Source organism: Melanerpes formicivorus, unplaced genomic scaffold, assembly GCF_026170545.1.
Source record: "Melanerpes formicivorus ecotype bairdi unplaced genomic scaffold, bMelFor1.0.p_v2 SCAF_7, whole genome shotgun sequence".
Classification (NCBI taxonomy): Eukaryota; Metazoa; Chordata; class Aves; order Piciformes; family Picidae; genus Melanerpes; species Melanerpes formicivorus.
In genome coordinates this window covers 13,082,166-13,099,948 of record NW_027142359.1, presented here as the reverse complement: position 1 = coordinate 13,099,948, position 17,783 = coordinate 13,082,166, and the positions used below count along the sequence as shown (strand labels likewise).

At 35.5% G+C, this 17,783-nt stretch overlaps 1 protein-coding gene across 10 annotated transcripts in view; it reads left to right on the top strand.

Moving 5' to 3' along the window:
• The window catches only part of USP33 (ubiquitin specific peptidase 33), a 40,274-nt gene that overhangs the window by 7,221 nt on the left and 15,270 nt on the right, over window positions 1-17,783 (top strand). For 4 of the 10 annotated variants that reach the window (XM_068141068.1, XM_068141063.1, XM_068141067.1 and 1 more), the window contains 11 exons: window positions 1,925-1,987; window positions 4,330-4,482; window positions 6,291-6,390; window positions 8,740-8,809; window positions 10,583-10,696; window positions 11,394-11,472; window positions 13,548-13,968; window positions 14,290-14,430; window positions 15,578-15,690; window positions 16,924-17,096; window positions 17,199-17,302. In XM_068141068.1, the coding sequence (XP_067997169.1) occupies window positions 1,925-1,987; window positions 4,330-4,482; window positions 6,291-6,390; window positions 8,740-8,809; window positions 10,583-10,696; window positions 11,394-11,472; window positions 13,548-13,968; window positions 14,290-14,430; window positions 15,578-15,690; window positions 16,924-17,096; window positions 17,199-17,302 (1,531 nt within the window). The remainder of the gene's footprint in view (window positions 1-1,924; window positions 1,988-4,329; window positions 4,483-6,290; window positions 6,391-8,739; window positions 8,810-10,582; window positions 10,697-11,393; window positions 11,473-13,547; window positions 13,969-14,289; window positions 14,431-15,577; window positions 15,691-16,923; window positions 17,097-17,198; window positions 17,303-17,783) is intronic. The other 6 variants (XM_068141072.1, XM_068141065.1, XM_068141069.1 and 3 more) reach the window with 4 other exon arrangements.

The following is a 17,783-nucleotide window of genomic DNA, read 5'->3' as shown; positions in this document are numbered from 1 at the left end:
TTTTTATTTTAAGGAATAACTATAATGAAGTTCTTTGAGTTATTTAAAAGCAAAACCTCCTGTGCAGGTTCCTATTTTTAGAATTATTTATCCTCTATCAGGTACACGTTTCTTATAAAAAAAAAGTAATTTTAAACACAGTACTTTTAAATTAAGTGGAAACCAGAATATTAAGGTTTATTCTTGAGTTAGGATAATTTTTGTTCTTAAAAGTCTCTCTTAGCATTTGTAGTAATAACATCCAGCAGTAAATACCAAATTTTTTACAGTATAAAAAATGTATACTCTTTTATTTCCTTTCTTTTGCTTAAGAATAAAACTTCTTTTGAAACTTATAGAAGCTTGCATAAACATTCTTCAGACTTTGTACAAATTTTATACAGTCTTTATGCTGGATGTACTTCTTTCTTAAATATGCTTTTGCTTTGCTTTACTTGAAGTCTACAAAAAAACCCCATAAACTTCAATCTATTTAAAAAAGACTGCTCTGAAATGTTGGTTCTGATTGATGTATGACACCAACAGCAAAGTATGTACCTAGTTCAGTTTTAAAAATGTCTCCTGAATTCTTCAGGCATAGAGGTGTTTCCACAGATTGAAATGTCGCTCTGTAGACTTGACTTTTTCTTGGCAACTTTTGTCTTGAGTCCTGCCAGGAAGATGCAAACCTTTAGTTGTAGGTATGAGTATTTTTAAAAATCACCTTAATCTGTTTCCTTTTAAGTGGATTATGGTACCAAGTAGCAGATCAGATTATTTTGCTTCTTCTGTCAGTAAGATGTAGAAATGTAGGAGGAAAGAAACAGTGTTTTATATCTTTGTTAGATGGCTTAATGTTTAATTACATATAGAACTTCCTTGGGAGCAGGAAGAGGTGTTTAGGGATGTATCAACCTGGCAGGTGGGCAAATGCTGTGAAACTGAAATAATGTGTTTTATTTCTCACTTGGAGCTCTTTAAATGAAAAAAATCAATTTAATACCAACATTTTCATAGCAGAGTTTTATAACTGCAGTAGGACGCTTAGCATCATGCTGTGCTGTATCTCCTCTTGGATGAACTGGCACCTTGCCTTCACTTTTTTCAGTAGAAAAACATGGTGAGATCCCAGCACGTTAACTATCTGTAACTCAACAGGTATCTGTAGTTAATATAGAAGATTGTCTGTGTCCTACTGCTCTTGTATGATTGCATAAATTAATGTGCTTAGGGAGTTGCGCAGATGATGTGCTCTACCTTCTTATGTGATTAACTCATGCAAATAAGGAATTAATGAGAATTACCTGAAGATTGGCTGCTGCAAGATTCTGTGCTCAGACAAGTGTGTTTTGCAATTAGCACAATTAAAATCAACAATTATTTTGCATGTTGTAACTAGTATGTACTAAGTACTTAACCGTGTAGTGCTGGAAGCTCTTTTTTAAAGGTGGAAAAAAAAAAACAACTATTAATTGTGAATTAATACACTGATAAATAGGCACTGCAGATATGGACATACAAGGTATTTTTGTATAACTGTGCCATGTTTTGAGGCTGTTTTAGACGGTGTGCTAACTTCATGTTTTCTGTAACAATCTCTACCTAATCATTCATCATCATTCAAAAAAAACCCACAAACAAACCAAAAAACCATCCCCACAAACATGTTTATTGTAATGTGAATAAATACATGCAAATGGCCAAAAATTATCTTCCAAACACATTAAATGTCTAACACTGCCCACCAGTGAGAGTTTAGTTAGAGCATTCTTCTTTGCTTTAGGTGATATTTAATGCTTACTACGCATGTCTCTTGGCTTGTATAGGACAACGCAAGCTTGAAATCTGTGTGAATTTTAAAGGGACTCACTGTATAGTAATTTTCTTTCAACTTGTTTGACACCACATTTTAATTCTGTGTATTTCTTCATGTCTTGCCTAACAGGACAGATGTACCTATGTTGGCTGTGGTGAATCTCATGTTGATCACAGTACCACCCATTCCCAGGTATGTCTGTTTGCCAGTAATCCAGGAGAGTAGGACAGTTGGAGAACATTTTTTTGCTCATTTTAGTGAAGTCAGTAGCTTGTGTTAGCAAAACTGAATGTTTGATTAGCTATGATTAGCAGGTCTTACTAATTTTGGAGCACCTGTCTAGTTTAGGAGTTTGTGCATCTGTGTAATTTTTTTATGTAATTCTGGCATTACTATGCTGCTTAAAAGAACATCATGAAAACTAAGAGAACAGGTACTGGTGATTTTGAAGCTGCATGGACAAATGATTTCTGCTTCAGTGTTGTGCTTCAGGGTTGTGGCTGGCTGATAGATAAGAGGAGGAAAGCTGACTTAATGAACACAAGAGCTGAACAGGTCTAAAATAGGAAGTATTAATTACCAGAAGCAGTTGCTTAGTTTTTGCATCATGCTCCATGTTCTGGTGGCTACAGATGAAGAACCTGTAGACTGAGCTGAGCATGGTCTTTCCTGCTGTGTCACGATTTTGGATCCAGATTGGTAGGACCAGTGGAGTGTGTGCACTAATGTTTCCCAGCATGCTGAGTTCTGGCAAGGTTGGATAGCTTGAGTGCATCTGTTTGGGTCTTAAACTCACTGTCTGTTCTATAAACACAATGTGCAAGTGAAATGCTTGCCGGAAATGAGGTTCATCATTCTCACTTAAGAAATATACTGGGGACAAAGAGATGGCAGTTTTATTGACATACCATTTCAGAATCCCTGATTTTCTGATGAAATGCTTGCCACCAATTTACAGTTTCTCTATCAGAAAATACAACTATGGTTTTGTGATGAGTAATTTTGGTCCTTAAACATACTTAAGAAAAATCCTGGTGAATATTAAAATGAACAAATAGCATATACAAGAGCTTTTCATAGAAAACACTTTGATTTTTAACACTACTCTTTTTTCTCTTTTTAAGCCATACCCTGAGGGGAGTGCATGCTAATACTGCATTAATATAAATCTATATACATTTTTTTTTGCCAGCTGTTTAAGCTGAGTCACCATTCTAAAGCATTTACAATAGATACATAAATGAGCTGCTTGTAGAGCAATTGAGGAACAGATGGCCCCTGAATTTCTTGCCTACAATTTTGTATCCCTTGGCTTTCTACAGTAATTTATTTCTGCTTCACATGCTGTTTTAGTAGTGTTAGGTACTTGCCAGATAAAACAGAAATGGGTAGTTTAATTGCTGACAGTAACATCCTTGTCTTGATTTTTGTGTTACCATTCAAAAGTTAAAATTAAATAAGACCTATTGCAGGTATTTTTTATTATTAATTTCTCTTTTCTCCCAGTAAAAATCTCAGTGAACTTGCTAAAGTGAGAGAAGCGAGGTTGATGTGAATCAATTTTTCTGCTTACTCCAGTTTCCACCTGCAAGGCTCCCTGTACTGCAAATAGTAATATTCACAATGTTCTCTTCAAGGAAACTAATGATCTGTTGCTCTGGAAACTTGTAATTATTTATGCAACTGAAGATGCAGAATCAAATATTCTCATGATTAAAATTTTCTGAGATATTTACGTAATCTGATATTTTTTAGTAGGGGGGAGGATTATGTAGTGAAATTGTAGTCCACAGTTTTAAGTGTTGTTCTTTTACAAGACCTTATTAAATGAGGGAAGTAGGAATTTGGGCATCCTGCCGTGGTTGTAGTATTTCCCTAATTTCTAGCAAATCTCTTATTGCCTACAAACCTGGCTGACATATACAGAAAAAATATAGGAAGGATTGATAGAAATGTCTAGAGGATGATGGCAGTGCTGTACACAATCTTAGAGTAAGCAAAAATGTTAATAAAGATGATTAGACCACTAAAAATACTATTAATCTCTCCAGTTTTATATTGTGTCACATTATGAAGCTGCCCACAAAATAACTGACTCTAGAATGTTTGGTTTGATACAAGTATTGCTTACTGTAACTAAAGGGAAGATCTTATTTTTCTCTTCTGATTGATTGTTAAATAGCTTGAATTTAACAGAAATAAACACTACCCTTCCTGTAGAGAAGGCAGCTGCCAGGCTCCTGGAAATTGCTTGCTGTGAATTGTAACACCTCTGTGAACAGGCTTTCTTTTCATTTCTGTAATTACATAGAGGCATGTCAGTTATAACAATGAGTGACTTATACTGAAAATGAGCATTGAATGTTAGTGCTAAAATTTCAGTAATGGAATTGCTGTTTTTAAAATATTCTAACATATTTATTTTGTTATAGAAAGGTCTAGAATTTTAATACTTCTATCCTGGCTTGCATGTAACAATATTTAGTTATTCCAATTTTTTGAATCACAGTTTTGGGTTTTTTGTTCTGTTTTAGGAGACAAAACACTGTCTAACTGTCAACCTTACTACGCTCCGTGTTTGGTGTTATGCCTGTAGTAAGGAAGTGTTCCTGGATAGAAAATTAGGATGTCATTCTCCACTACAAAATGTAAGACTGTGTCACCAAGCACAAGAAAACAGTGTGCAGGTATTTCCTAGTCCAGTGAAGCAAAGGCAACTGTAGCTTTGCAGTAAACATTGTGTCTTCTGTCAAATGAGAGACTGACTTTTTCCTTCTTCCTTGTGGATAAACTTTCAATTAATTTCTCTCTATAAAATTACTTAAAGACTGTGACCATCTTTATCTTAGCTGTTTTTCTGTGCATTACTGTTTATTGTAGATTAGAAAGCCCACAATTAAATTTAAGTTGTAAGATTTGGGGTAGTTCACCTGTGCTTTAGCATTCCGTCAGCTCTTGAAAATACTATTTACAAAATTAATTACAGTCATTGCTGGCTAACTTTCAGGGAGTGGCAGAATGCTTTTGTATGTGTTTATGGGTACACATTCATTCATACAAGCACAGTACTTGTACAGAAAAATATGCTAATTGTTAACCTTATTTAGCTAGTAATATAAGACACTTAAGGGGATTCCTATAACTTAGCTTCTGAGGATTAAACTAGTCTAGTTTCCAGTTTTGATAAATGCCTGAATCAGTCTTCATTTTTGTATATGGGTGGGAATTTTTTTTTCTACTGGACTGGTATATACATAAACACTCTGAATAGTTAAGCATTTGACTACTGTGCAGTAATTTACTGAGAAAGCAGTAGTAACCTGTGTATATTCTATATATGTGTGTAATTTGGGTTATGTATCACACTAGAAATCAGGACAGTGTTACTGCAGAGATGATCAGAGTGCTGGAGCACCTCTCCTGTGAAGACAGGCTGAGAGCTGTGATTGTTCATCCTGGAGAAGACCTTAGAGCAGCCTTACTGTACTTAAAGGGAGCCTACAGGAAAGCAGAAGAGGGACCAAGGGCATGTAGTGATAGGACAAAGGGTAATGGCTTTAAGTGATAAAGGGTAGATTTAGAGTAGGTATAAGGAAAAACCTGCTTATGGTGTTAGTAGTGAGGCACTGAGCAACCTGACCTCATGGAAGGTGTCCCTGCCTAAGGCAGAGGAGTTCAGACTAGATCTTTAAGGTTCCTTTCAAGCCAAACCTCTCTGTCGTTCTATTGCTGTTCTCTGGCAGTTAGGATCACCAAAGAGTATCAGTGTTCCAAATAGTGAAATAAGATTACTATCTGGGAAGTCCATAGTAGTCAGGTAAAACACAGCCTTAAGCTGGTACTATGTTTTATGATTATGGCTTGAAAGACAAGACTTCATAAAAGTGCCTAGCTGTTCCTAAATCCAGGTGGGTCCAGAGTTCTAATCCTCTGTTCTGTAATACTTACCTTGTTTTAGTCTTCCAATAGAATGGGTATAATATGCAGACAAATCAGTAGAACTTAGAAAGTCTGTCATAGATTTTAATTAGACCTTGTCATGCAATAACTGCCTAATACTTTGTTTCTCTCTGTAGATTTTGCTTCCAACAGTTCAGTTTGTTAAATGTAGTGAGCCATCTGGTGGCATATCAAAAACATATACACTAACTTTTATGTGATGACTACTGTGTTAGCTTTTCAGTGCTGGCTTACTGTTTGTTTTCCAAGGGAAGGTAATACTCTTAACTTGCTTTGGTTTTGTTCTGCAGCTGTCCACGTAAAATCATGCAATGTTGTCACTGTTGATCTGAAAACAAAAACACCAGGGTTTTCTTAGTAAACTTCATCAGGGTAGCTATGGAATCCTATTCTCATTTTGTGCAGTGAGATTTCAAAATGCATGCATGTAGTTTCTCAGTTACTAGATTTGTTGATGAAATTATACATGAACTTAAATAAAGGGAAAATCAGTAAATACAAGTAAATATACATGTGTTTTCCCCCTCTCCTTAAGGATTTAAAAATACCTACTAATCCCACACTGAAGATTCCACTGGCAGCTGTATTTGATGACTTAGATACAGAAGTGGAAGAAGATGAGTTAAAGACTAGAGGTAATAAAAGCAAAAGTGTTATTGCCTTTTATTATGTGTGTGTGTCTCCAAGCTTGTTCTACGGCTATATACTATTTCTCTCCTTGGTGTAACTGTTTCCTATTCTGTTTAGTTTCACCTTTTATTGCAGCAATCGTGCCATCAGAGCAGAGGCTGCGCTGGCAAATGTGCACCCATGCAAGCGGCAGCAGCAAAAAAGAAAGCATATTGGAGTAATGTTTAATGCAGCTGATGCTCTAACCACTCTGTTAAATGTAATTTTTTTATAAAATCTGTTCTAATGGTTTCTCCTGTCCTAAATATTGCTCATTTGAATGTTTTCCTACATTTTTGAGAAACTAATTTCTGAGCCTGTAGTATCTCAGTATGGTTTTGGGGAGTTTTTGTTTTCTCCTTTTCAGTAATAGATTTCATACACTGCCAAACTTGCTAGTACAAAAGATTGTTCTACCCTAATACTAAGCTATTGTAAAGATGCAAATGAGAATGAATGAAGCTTCCAACAGTGAAGCTTTAATTGTCATTTCATAAGATAACATAATTATTGTCTCTTAAAAGTCTCAAGCTAATAGTGGTGATTTTTAAAAGAATATGCATATTTGTTAGTAAAAAATATTTCTGCCATTTTGTCAGAAAAATCTGACTAGCAGATTGTCAGTTTACTGTTTTTAAGAGGCCAATGCATGTGTCAAGGCAGTTTGTTTTCCATCAGTAATGATAAAAGACTTTAATTTATGTATTTCATTTCTCCTTTACTCTGCTACTACCAGCTTTCCTTCTCCGAAGTCTGCTGGCATTGGCCAGAACCCCTCCTTTGTCCCTTCTGTTGTCTGGCATGGTGCTTCTGGATATGTCACCACTCCACTAATTTGCCATCTGCCTTTAACTGATTAAACTGTGTTTTATTTCCAGTTAGTTTCTCCTACCAATGTGTGCATTTGTCTATTTTCTTGTCCTGTTAATATTTTTAGGAATGTAACTTGTATAGAAGTGATATACAAGTAGAATTGCATTTAAGTTCCCAGTAATACTGTGGCTGTATTTACTATATTTCTCAAATTTAATGGAAAAAATCTTGTTTAGCTCCATTATAACTGTTCTTAAAATTTCTTTTGAAATGCTTTTGAAGAGGCAAACATTAGAATTTATATTTGCAAGAAAAGTATAATAAAAAAAATTTATTTGCAACACTGCAGGCTGAAAAAATTGCAGTGAGAGTATCTTCCTGATGTATCTTCTGCTGTTACAAAAACAAATTAAATTAAAAATCAAGGGACAGTTCTTACTTTCCAGTTTCAGTAAGAATGACCACCCCTTGTGTAGCAGAAACTGGAGGGGCAGGCTGCCTGCAGAGTCAGATGTGGGAAGCAGAACTGTTTTTCCAGTCAGACAGAAGGCACTTAAAAATTAAGTTCTGGGTATTAGAAAATTCAGCTGAAGTAACAAAACATTTTTTAGATGTGAAAGGACTTTCTTAAGTCTTATTTTTCTGCCACAGACTGATATGATTACAGTAGCTTCTACACTTCAAGGATTGCATAGAGCTAACAGTCTTTGATTACTGATTATTTTAAGTTTTCCAGTATTTCCTACTAATTTTTTTGGTCTCTAAACATTACTATTTTTTAATAGAAAATAAATTTCTTTACATTGAGATTGTATAACAATTATGATCTTCCCTCATTTAGCAAGCATTTTTCAAGGCTCCATAGTCACTGAGGGTATATTTGTTAATTGTAACTTTAATGTGTGTGAAAAAGTTATATGTGATTATTAGTAAATAAAGTAAACATTGTGGTCTTGAGAATGAATTCATTGGGAAGTGTAAACTGAGAGGTCTATGTATAAAAATAAAGCATAGAAAAAGAAAAAGGCATAGGTAACTATCATTCTGATTCTGGGATAATCACTCTGAGTAGGTTTTTAATGTTTAGCGTACTCGGACTACTAGCGTGAACCTGAGATACAGGAATAAAGTCTTCCTTGTGAGGCTTTTGGTGATATAAGTTATGAATGCAGCATAGCAACACTTTAACTGAACAGGTGAATCATTAACTTCAAGTAAAACTTAAATATTGATAAACACGTTTGAAATCTGCAGCTGCCATAAAAACCTCAAAAGTTTTTAAGATAGTATAAAACCTACTTGACTGAAGTGTTCTAATTACTACTTCTAGTTAGATTTGTATTCCTGGGGGTGTCCTGTGTTTCTTTTAGGTATAAGTCTGCTCTATAATTGGGATCAGAAGCATTATATGAGTATTTTAAGTAGCACATGTTTTCTAGGAAGTATTTTCCTGAATATGTCTTGCATTAACAGGCTTGTTGAATATTCATTCTGTTTCTCAGGTCTAACGGGATTGAAAAATATTGGAAACACTTGTTACATGAATGCAGCTTTACAGGCTCTTTCCAACTGGTAAGGAAAAACATTGTAAATGTAATTTTATATTTGCTTATACATCTGTCTTCTCAAGTAGACTCAAAGATTTTAATGGGCTGCACTACCATGGAAGATGTGTATTTTTTAAAGCTCTGTCTCACATAAACAGTTGTCACTGATGGAATAGGAAAAAGTATTATGGTATATGGGCTATTCAGCCTTTTCCCTGTTTTGTTCTAAATCCTCACTGTCCTAAATAAAAATACATGGGGCTCTAGAGATTAGAAGAAAATCTGATAAAAGCTATTAAATTTTGGCTGCATGTGTGTTTGGTTTGGTTGTTTTTCTGCTACAAAAGAAATGCTTAAGAGCAAGACCTAATTAAAGTAGGAGACACATTAATATCAGAAGAGGCAAATTAAATCCTTACAAACAATGCATCTGGGTCTTTCTATGCTAAATCATCTGAGCAATGACTAGAATACAAAATCTTACCATCCTGTGATGTTACCAGACAAGTTCATGAAGGACAAATCTACAAAAGCTGAAGCGATAAAGCCACTATCCAACTCCAAAGTTTCTTGTACTAGAAATGGCTAGGCAGGAACAGTACTTGAACATATGCCATATATGCTTCCTGTATGCAGCTGATTTTGGCTGCAATCCAAGATGGGATACAGAGCTAAGCAGATAATATGTGAGATCCTTGAAGGAGAGGAGAGCTGAGGAGAATCTCTCTAGAAAGGTAAAGAAGTAGACAGGCATCTAATTATGAGGGATTATTCTGCTGAGATGCCAAACTTAGCAAGTATGCTGGGATAAGTTTCTTGGGTAAAAATAGCTGCAATCTATATGAGGGATGATGACTTTAAAAGGGGAGTTGAAGGGAGAGAATTGAGAGAGTAGCTGAGTTGGCAGCAACACTGCATCTGTTTACTTTATACATAATCATTTATATATTAATTATTTTTCCACAATCACATGGAACTATTGGATTGTAGGTTTTAAAAAAAGGTCTGTTTAGGATGTTGCTTATGGACGAGGTTTATGGTGATTGTTGCTGTAGCGGTACATGTGTACTTCTGGTGTGGGTAGTAGGAATTGCCTTGAATTTAGAATAGAATAGAATAAACCAGGTTGGAAGAGACCTTCAAGATCATCACGTCCAACCTTTCACCCAACACCACCTAATCAACTAACCCATGTAACCAAGCACCCTGTCAAGTCTCCTCCTGAACTCCTCCAGTGACAGCGACTCCCGGGGCAGTCCATTCCAATGGGCAATCACTCTCTCTGTGTAAAACTTCCTCCTGACCTCCAGACTGAACTTCCCCTGGCACAGCCTGAGACTGTGTCCTCTTGTTCTGGTGCTGGCTGCCTGGGAGAAGAGACCAACCTCTGCCTGTTTACAACCCCCCTTCAGGTAGTTGTAGAGAGCAATAAGGTCACCCCTGAGTCTCCTCCTCTCCAGGCTAAGCAGCCCCAGCTCCCTCAGTCTCTCCTCATAGGGCTTGTGTTCCAAGCCCCTCACTAACTTCCTTGCCCTTCTCTGGACTCGTTCCAGCAAGTCAACATCCTTCCTTTGAATCTCACTAGACGATTCTAGTGCTTTAACAAGTGTCAGAACACAGTTGAGGATTATCATTGCTGTGCTCCTGAAGTTACCCTACTAGGAAATGTTTGGTTGTGGTATTTGAGGATGTAGAACATGGAACTGTTCAATTTAAATAATACTGCCCTTTTTTTGAATAATCTTCTATGAAACGCAAATTAACCTGAAAATAAAATTAACTTTCACCCTTTATTCAGCCCACCTTTGACGCACTTTTTTCTTGACTGTGGGGGCTTAGCCCGAACGGATAAGAAACCAGCAATCTGCAAAAGTTACCTCAAGCTTATGACAGAACTCTGGCACAAAAGCAGGTATTGCATTATTTTGGCAGTGTAATGATTCTAAATCGCAACGTCATGAAGGATACATTAATTTGTCCTAGTTTCATTATTTTATATGTATCTCTGACTTAGGTATTAAGGAAGGAAAGACTAACTTCCAGCATTTAAACATTCCTTAACTTATTCTTTTCCATGTCTGCCAAAGATAAGACAAATAACTGATGTAAATTGCAATAAGGAAGATTTGACAAGAAATGTTTGATAAACACTATACAAGTAGCATTAAGCTTTTAAAAATAAGTTTATATGTGCCAGAAATGCGTTTGAAAAGTTTAATGACTTCATCCTCTCTATGCTTGTCATTCTATATCAATGTTTTATCAATTTCTCTTACTTACTTTGTGCTATTTCTGTTATCTCTAAGAAAATACACAAAACATAAGGTAAAAAAAAAAATAGTAATTGTGCATACTGCCAACAGTGTGTCTGATTTCTCATCTGATTCTCTGCCAAGTTTACAGTCCTGATACAATCTCTATTTCTGTTGGATGACAGATTACACGAAAATCAACTTAATACTGGTATTGAATTAGGATTATTATTGTTATTAGACATGTTGTAGTTCAGTTGCAGGTAGAATTACTCTCCCAGTAAAGACAGAAAATCCCATTTAAATGCTTGCTTTTTTAAAAAAGCATATTTATATGTAAAACTTTTTTACTTTTAGGCCTGGTTCTGTGGTTCCTACTGGTTTATTTCAGGGAATTAAAACTGTTAATCCAACATTTCGAGGCTACTCTCAGCAGGTAAAACTTCTGTCTTTTAAATCTGTCTAAAGCTCCTTATTTATAAATCTAATGCTTAAGATGCCATGCTTCTTGTATTTCTAGAAAGCAAATGCAGCATAAACTTTAGTTTGTGTACTTCAATGTAGATCATCTGAAACAAAGCCACCAACAGTTAAGTCAGGTTTTATGTTTGATTATATCAAAAGTCTTGAAAGGCTTTCAACTTCTGAGAATAATTCCTTTTCCTTTTTTTTCTCCCCCCCCTCAAAAATTAAAATAATACTTACCTAAAACTTTTACTTTGTATGTTGCTAATACTATAACAGTCCCAGAAAACACAACAAAAGTGTTCAAAAGTGAAAAATAATATAATAGATTCTTTAATATTCTTCTACCACATACTATAAAAAATATAATTACAGAGTCTCCAATTTTCATTTACTGTCTTGGAAAAACTTGTTAAATAGGCAGGGATTATTTTATAATAAAGGCATTATTCAGATGATCCTTCATACAGTATCTTGCTGCTTTCATGCAGTTTGTAGTACTTTATTAAGAGCTTTTGGGCTAGAGGAAAACATTAAACCCTGTAATTAGAAAAGCTTACTAATGTTTTCCAGGAATCTACTTTTATTCAAAGGAATTTTGCTGTTTCAATTAGCATGTTTCCATACTTGTGGAGTGGAGGATTAGAACATGTTTTAATGCACATGCTGTGTGTAGCTGTAAAGTAAATATTTAAATAGCAATGTCAGTGTTTGCTTTGTTTTGTTTTCATTTGATCTTTAATTTCTTAAGAGCCACATGAATTTCTGGAGAGGCAGAAAATCAATCTTGATAGCCAAAAAGAAACTGTGGAAACTTGGTTCTTGCAACACTTAACATGGAGAATGTCTTTTTCCATGCAGTGCAGCACTTAATGAGAACTTGATTAGGTTCTGCCTGGATCACATTTCAGTTGTCCCTTTCTTTGGTTTCTTGGCAACAATTAGAACAAAGCAGGTCTTTCACATCCAATGTTCTCCCATTGCTCAGCCTCACAAACTGGACAGTTGGTTGGGCAACCATGTCCATTCTTCAGGGAGAAAATGAAATTGTTTTGCTTAGTAATGAATGTTTTTATCAGTTAATCTGTGTTGCAAGGTTTTAATAATTTTTTACACAAATAAAAAGTATTTGACATAGGCATTATAGTGTTGGTTTGGGCTTCTCTTTCTGTTATTTAATCCCAAAATTCAAATTTGATAGTTGCAGTTTTTAGGGGAATGTTTTCTAGTCAGCAGTTGAGAGCTTAACATGTAATTGCTATGATGAAAGGGAATTTTGAGCAGCAAGAATTATTATTATTATTACAAACAACCAAAATACCAAAAGGAAGTTAGAAACAATAGTAGTTGCCAAGAAGAGGCTGTTGTTTTCTCCCATACTTGCTTTATTAGATATTCTCTGTTGCCAGGAACCAAGCTGCTGTGTGGACTGTTTGAAATTTTATGGCTTTGAAGATGTTTCCAAACACAGATTAGACTTGTAGTAATACTTGACAGCTCTTTGTTGAAACACTAATATTTGAGGAATCTTGTCCAGGCTTGAGAAGAATTAAAATCTTAGTTGGCAGTAGGATGCAATTGGAAAAACAGGCAAATACTTTTAAGTACTTCCATGCTCAGTGAAAGCAAGACTCTGGTTGCTTTGCCAAAGATGCTGCATATGGTTCTAAAATACTGCCCATAGAATGTAATGTTCCATTACTAGCAATGAGATCTGACCATGTTGTTGGTATTTCCATGAGTTACATTTACCATTTCTGTAAGCTATGGCAGTATTTTTGTTGGAAAAAAAAGGTTTTGAGGTGTTTTGGAGGAAACTTGTAGGGTAAAATTACTTATGACATGTAAGAAACGGATCCAGGAATTGGATATGTGGTCTAGAAATGAAATTTCTTTGGATCATTGGACCTGGGAGAGAAGAATTTATCTTAATATTTTTTTAACAGCCAGCTATGGCTTTTGTTTTAGTTCTCTGTCTTTTCCCCATTTGATTTTTAGTGTCTTCCAGATATAATGGAATAACGTGAAACTTGTTTGAAATCCTAGGATGCACAAGAGTTTTTGCGTTGTCTAATGGATTTGCTTCATGAAGAACTTAAAGAACCAGTTGTAGAACTTGAAGATGCCCAGCCTATAAGTGTTGAAGAGAGTATGGAAGAAGACAAGAGTCAGTCAGATGTAGGCTTTCAGACATGTGAATCCTGTGGTACCTGTGATAAAACAGAAAATGACACTATTTTCAAACCTGTCTTAGAAGATCCTGCAGAGACAACCATGTTAATCCAGGATGATGATGACAACTCAATCACATCCAAAGACTGGCAAAAAGAAAAAATAACAAGCAACAAGCTTAAACGAGCAAATTCTGTGGAAGACTTGGAAAAAGACACAAACACTGCTTCAGAAGTCACTGAATTTCTAAATAATCAAGGAGCTGTCAAAGTACTGATACACAGCAGATTCTCAGGTAATACACTGGAATAATCAAATTCCTTAGCCAGAATATCTATAAGAGTGGGAATGAATTGCAGAATACAGTAGAGAGGTATAGGTCAAATAGGGTATTGAATTTTCTTAAAGCTAAAGATTTGTCCTGGGTAAGGTTTCAGGTAATCCAGAAATTAGTTTTACTGTTTTGTTAAGATACACATGAATTGGATTGGAGCTTTGTTCTTAAATGTCCATTGACCTGACAGTGTGGTTAAATAAGCTGCATGACCATTTTCTGTTCATGCTGCAGTGAATTGTTTTGGGGTAGAATTTATGAAAGAATGCAAATATTTTGCAGAATACATCAATGATGTCCACATGAATGATACATCTGCAGTCCAAACCTCATTGTCAAATGAAGGGATGAACACACGCTTATCAACCAGTCCTCCAAAATCATTCTCATCGTGCTCTTCACTAGCACCAGTCCACAAGAAAGGTATAAGCTGTTTATTTTGTTCCTTCTGGTAATTAATTGCTCTATATTACAGGCTTCATTTTGTTGTTTCTCGTGTCTTTTGTAGCAGTGGAGTGTTGTTCTGAGGGGTGTTTATGACAAGACTCCCTTCTGTAAAACTCTGATTCTTTTGAAAAATTAATAATATTTGACTCTGCTTTTGGAGGGTGGAATAATGTGTAATTTTGGACACCTTCCTTAATTGAACCAGTTGAGAGAGAGGGAAAATGTATGAGGAATTAGTACCTTCAGAAGGATAATGCTTTTCAGAGAACAAGCATTGTGGTTCTTCAGCAGAAGTTCAGTATGTCAGCAATTTAGTCTGTTAAGGACCGATGTGTATCTGTACTGTAAATAAACTTGTAAGTGCTAGTTGCTTTCTGGTTGTTACTACTTCTACAGTGCGTAGATTTGTCACTTTCCAGGAGACGATGGATTTAACAGCTTCTAGAATGTTTAAACTTTAACTACCTTTAGATAAAAGACAGTGCAACTTCACTGCCTGACTTGTTAATTTACTGACTACGGAAGAGTTTTTGTGACCTTGATTTTAGCCTAATGTTCCAGTCATCTAATGGGCCTGAGGCTGCTCTGGTGTGTTTACCTAATTAGCAGCAGACTTGGTCAGAATGTGTATTACTGGCTTGAACTTCTAGGGTTTTTTTAATAAGCTGCTCTTAGGCTGGACTCTAGGAGTACATTTAGTCTATTTCAACCCAACTGTTAATGGTGGTGTGATACAAGAAGCTTGCTTATCAGCTCTTCAACCCAATATGGTTAAAACTTCCTGGAAAGATGTGATCAAGTAAAATATCAGATAAAAGTGCCTTTTAAGTTTAGACTTTGTCCCCTTCATGCCAAGATCAATCTTTTAGCAATAGGCTGTAGACTTCATGACTGGCAGTTTGCGTTTTACTTAGAGGAAAGGTTTTCTCGTGTTTCCCTTTAACTGCTTGAGGAACCAATCTGAATTGCCTGATACTAGCAGTAATTTGGCTGAAAATTTCTAAGAAATACTTAGTAAATTAAAAACAGTGTGTGACCTCTAATATTGTGTGAAGCTGAAGGAAATGGGAATCCACTGTATTTGGATTTTTACTTTCAGCATTTTATTTTCGTTGTTCTATAGTTTCGACTGTACCATCACCAAAAAGGAAGAAGCGCAAGAAGTACAGGAGTGTTATCTCTGATATATTTGATGGGACTATAGTAAGCTCAGTACAGTGCTTGACTTGCGATCGGGTGAGTAACGAGGGGAAGTTCTAGCTTTTAACTTAATCTTTTTTTTCCCTTCCCCAGTAGAAATACTTACTGCTTTACGAAAAGTCTTTCTCTGGTGTCTTTATTATGTGGCCCATTGCCTCATTTTGCACTTGTTTACTCAGTAATGGCAGCTACTGCCAGCACTTTGTTTAGACTAGCTTGTGTTCATTGAGCTGATATTTACTCAAAGCTGAAAACCAACATTTTTGAAAATTGGTTCACAGCAAGGATGGAGAAAGAGGCTTGCTCTGCCACTTCACTTATATATTATTAGTAAGGTTCTTAATATCATGATGTGTAACTCCTGCTGTTGTAAGTTCTTGGGTACCTAATGTTAAAAATAAAACTAAAAGATGTTAGTTCAGTTATTCTGCTGTAAGTCTTGCCAGGTAGATGGAGTCTGAGAAAATTCATGTATTTTAAAAATCAGAGTAAAGACACTTAGAAGTTGCATGAAATCATTTAACTGTTTTCTGAAGTTGCCATCTACTGCAAGATGTGGTACTACATAGGAATAGTTGATTTTATTTTTTTTTCCTGTACTATTTTCTTATAGAATTACTTTAGAACAGCAGAAGTGGTCATTGAAAAGAAGTCAGTTCTCTAGATATGTCTAGTGGACCATTCTGGTTTTGAAGCAATGTAAAAAATTCAATATCCAAATCTTCCATTGGCAACAAGTTTCTCAAGATAAGGTTTAAACCTAATCCTGATGCTGTTGTTTGCCCTTACTGCCTCTCTTGTTTTACATATAAGAATATTGAGACCTCAGGGTAATCTAGTGAGCAATTTCAAAGCGTGAATAAGGATTTGTAGTTTGCTTGATGTTTTACTCTGTGTTCTCATTAAATCCTGAGTGGGAGAAAAAAAATGCAGAGCTGCTCTTTTGCAGTAGATCCAGTTACATCAGGTCAAGTTAATGTCAAAGGAAAATACTGTCAAAACAGTGGGCTGAATTAATAACAGAATGAGGGCTTCAGTGATAATATTATGGAATTTCACTTCAAAAGATGTTGGGGTTTGTGTTTTGTTTTCCTTTCTCTTTTTTTTGGAAATTAATTCTTGCATCTCCTTATATATAATTTGTTTGCTATCTAGCAGAAGTTTCAACTATGTACAGACTTAGTAGTTACATTGAATTCTGTAAAGTTCACCAGTAATTTCTGTTTCTCTTCAAGCTTAATTCTGTTTTGTTTCATTGTTCTTCTTTAGCTGTCTGTAACCCTGGAGACCTTCCAGGATCTGTCCTTGCCTATTCCAGGTAAGGAAGATCTTGCTAAGCTCCATTCTGCGAGTCATCAGACATCTCTAGTCAAGGCAGGGTCATGTGGAGAAGCATATGCCCCCCAGGGATGGATAGCTTTTTTAATGGAATATTTCAAAAGGTAAATAATATTTACCTTGGTTTCTTAATTTGTTTATTTAGAAATTCCAGTTTCTGCTCTTCTGGCAGAACATTTGTTGGTTTTCTTTCTTTTCTGTCAATGATGTTTCAGGTTTGTTGTCTCATGTGTTCCTAGCTGGTTTTGGGGTCCAGTTGTAACCTTACAAGATTGTCTTGCTGCCTTTTTCGCCAGAGATGAGCTCAAGGGTAAGAGGTTAATTACATGACTATATTTTTTTTCTGGGCTTTTTCCCCTCCTATCACAATAAGATGATTAATATCTTCTTAGCTTCATGCAGTTAAACAAAGGCCACCTGTTAAGACTATAAGAGCAATTCATTCCTTGCTCTTACATGATCATTCATTTCAAAAAGGTAAGCTTCTCACTCAACTGAAGGTTTGAGGCAAGAAATGCCTGTGAAAACAGCTTTATCAATGCTAAGTAAATATCAATTTGGTTTAATAAAATTACATCAGCTGAAGGTTCATAAAAAATTCAGATCCCACTATATTAATATTTATTCTCATAATCTTAATTTGCATTCAGTAAATTATTTCCCTTTTGAAATTATGTATCATCTTTTCAGATTGTATTGTACTGCTTCATAGTTGCTATGTCAAGACTCTTAGGTCATAAATATTGAATTAAACTGAAAGATAAATTTCTTTACAGCTTTTTTATATCAGC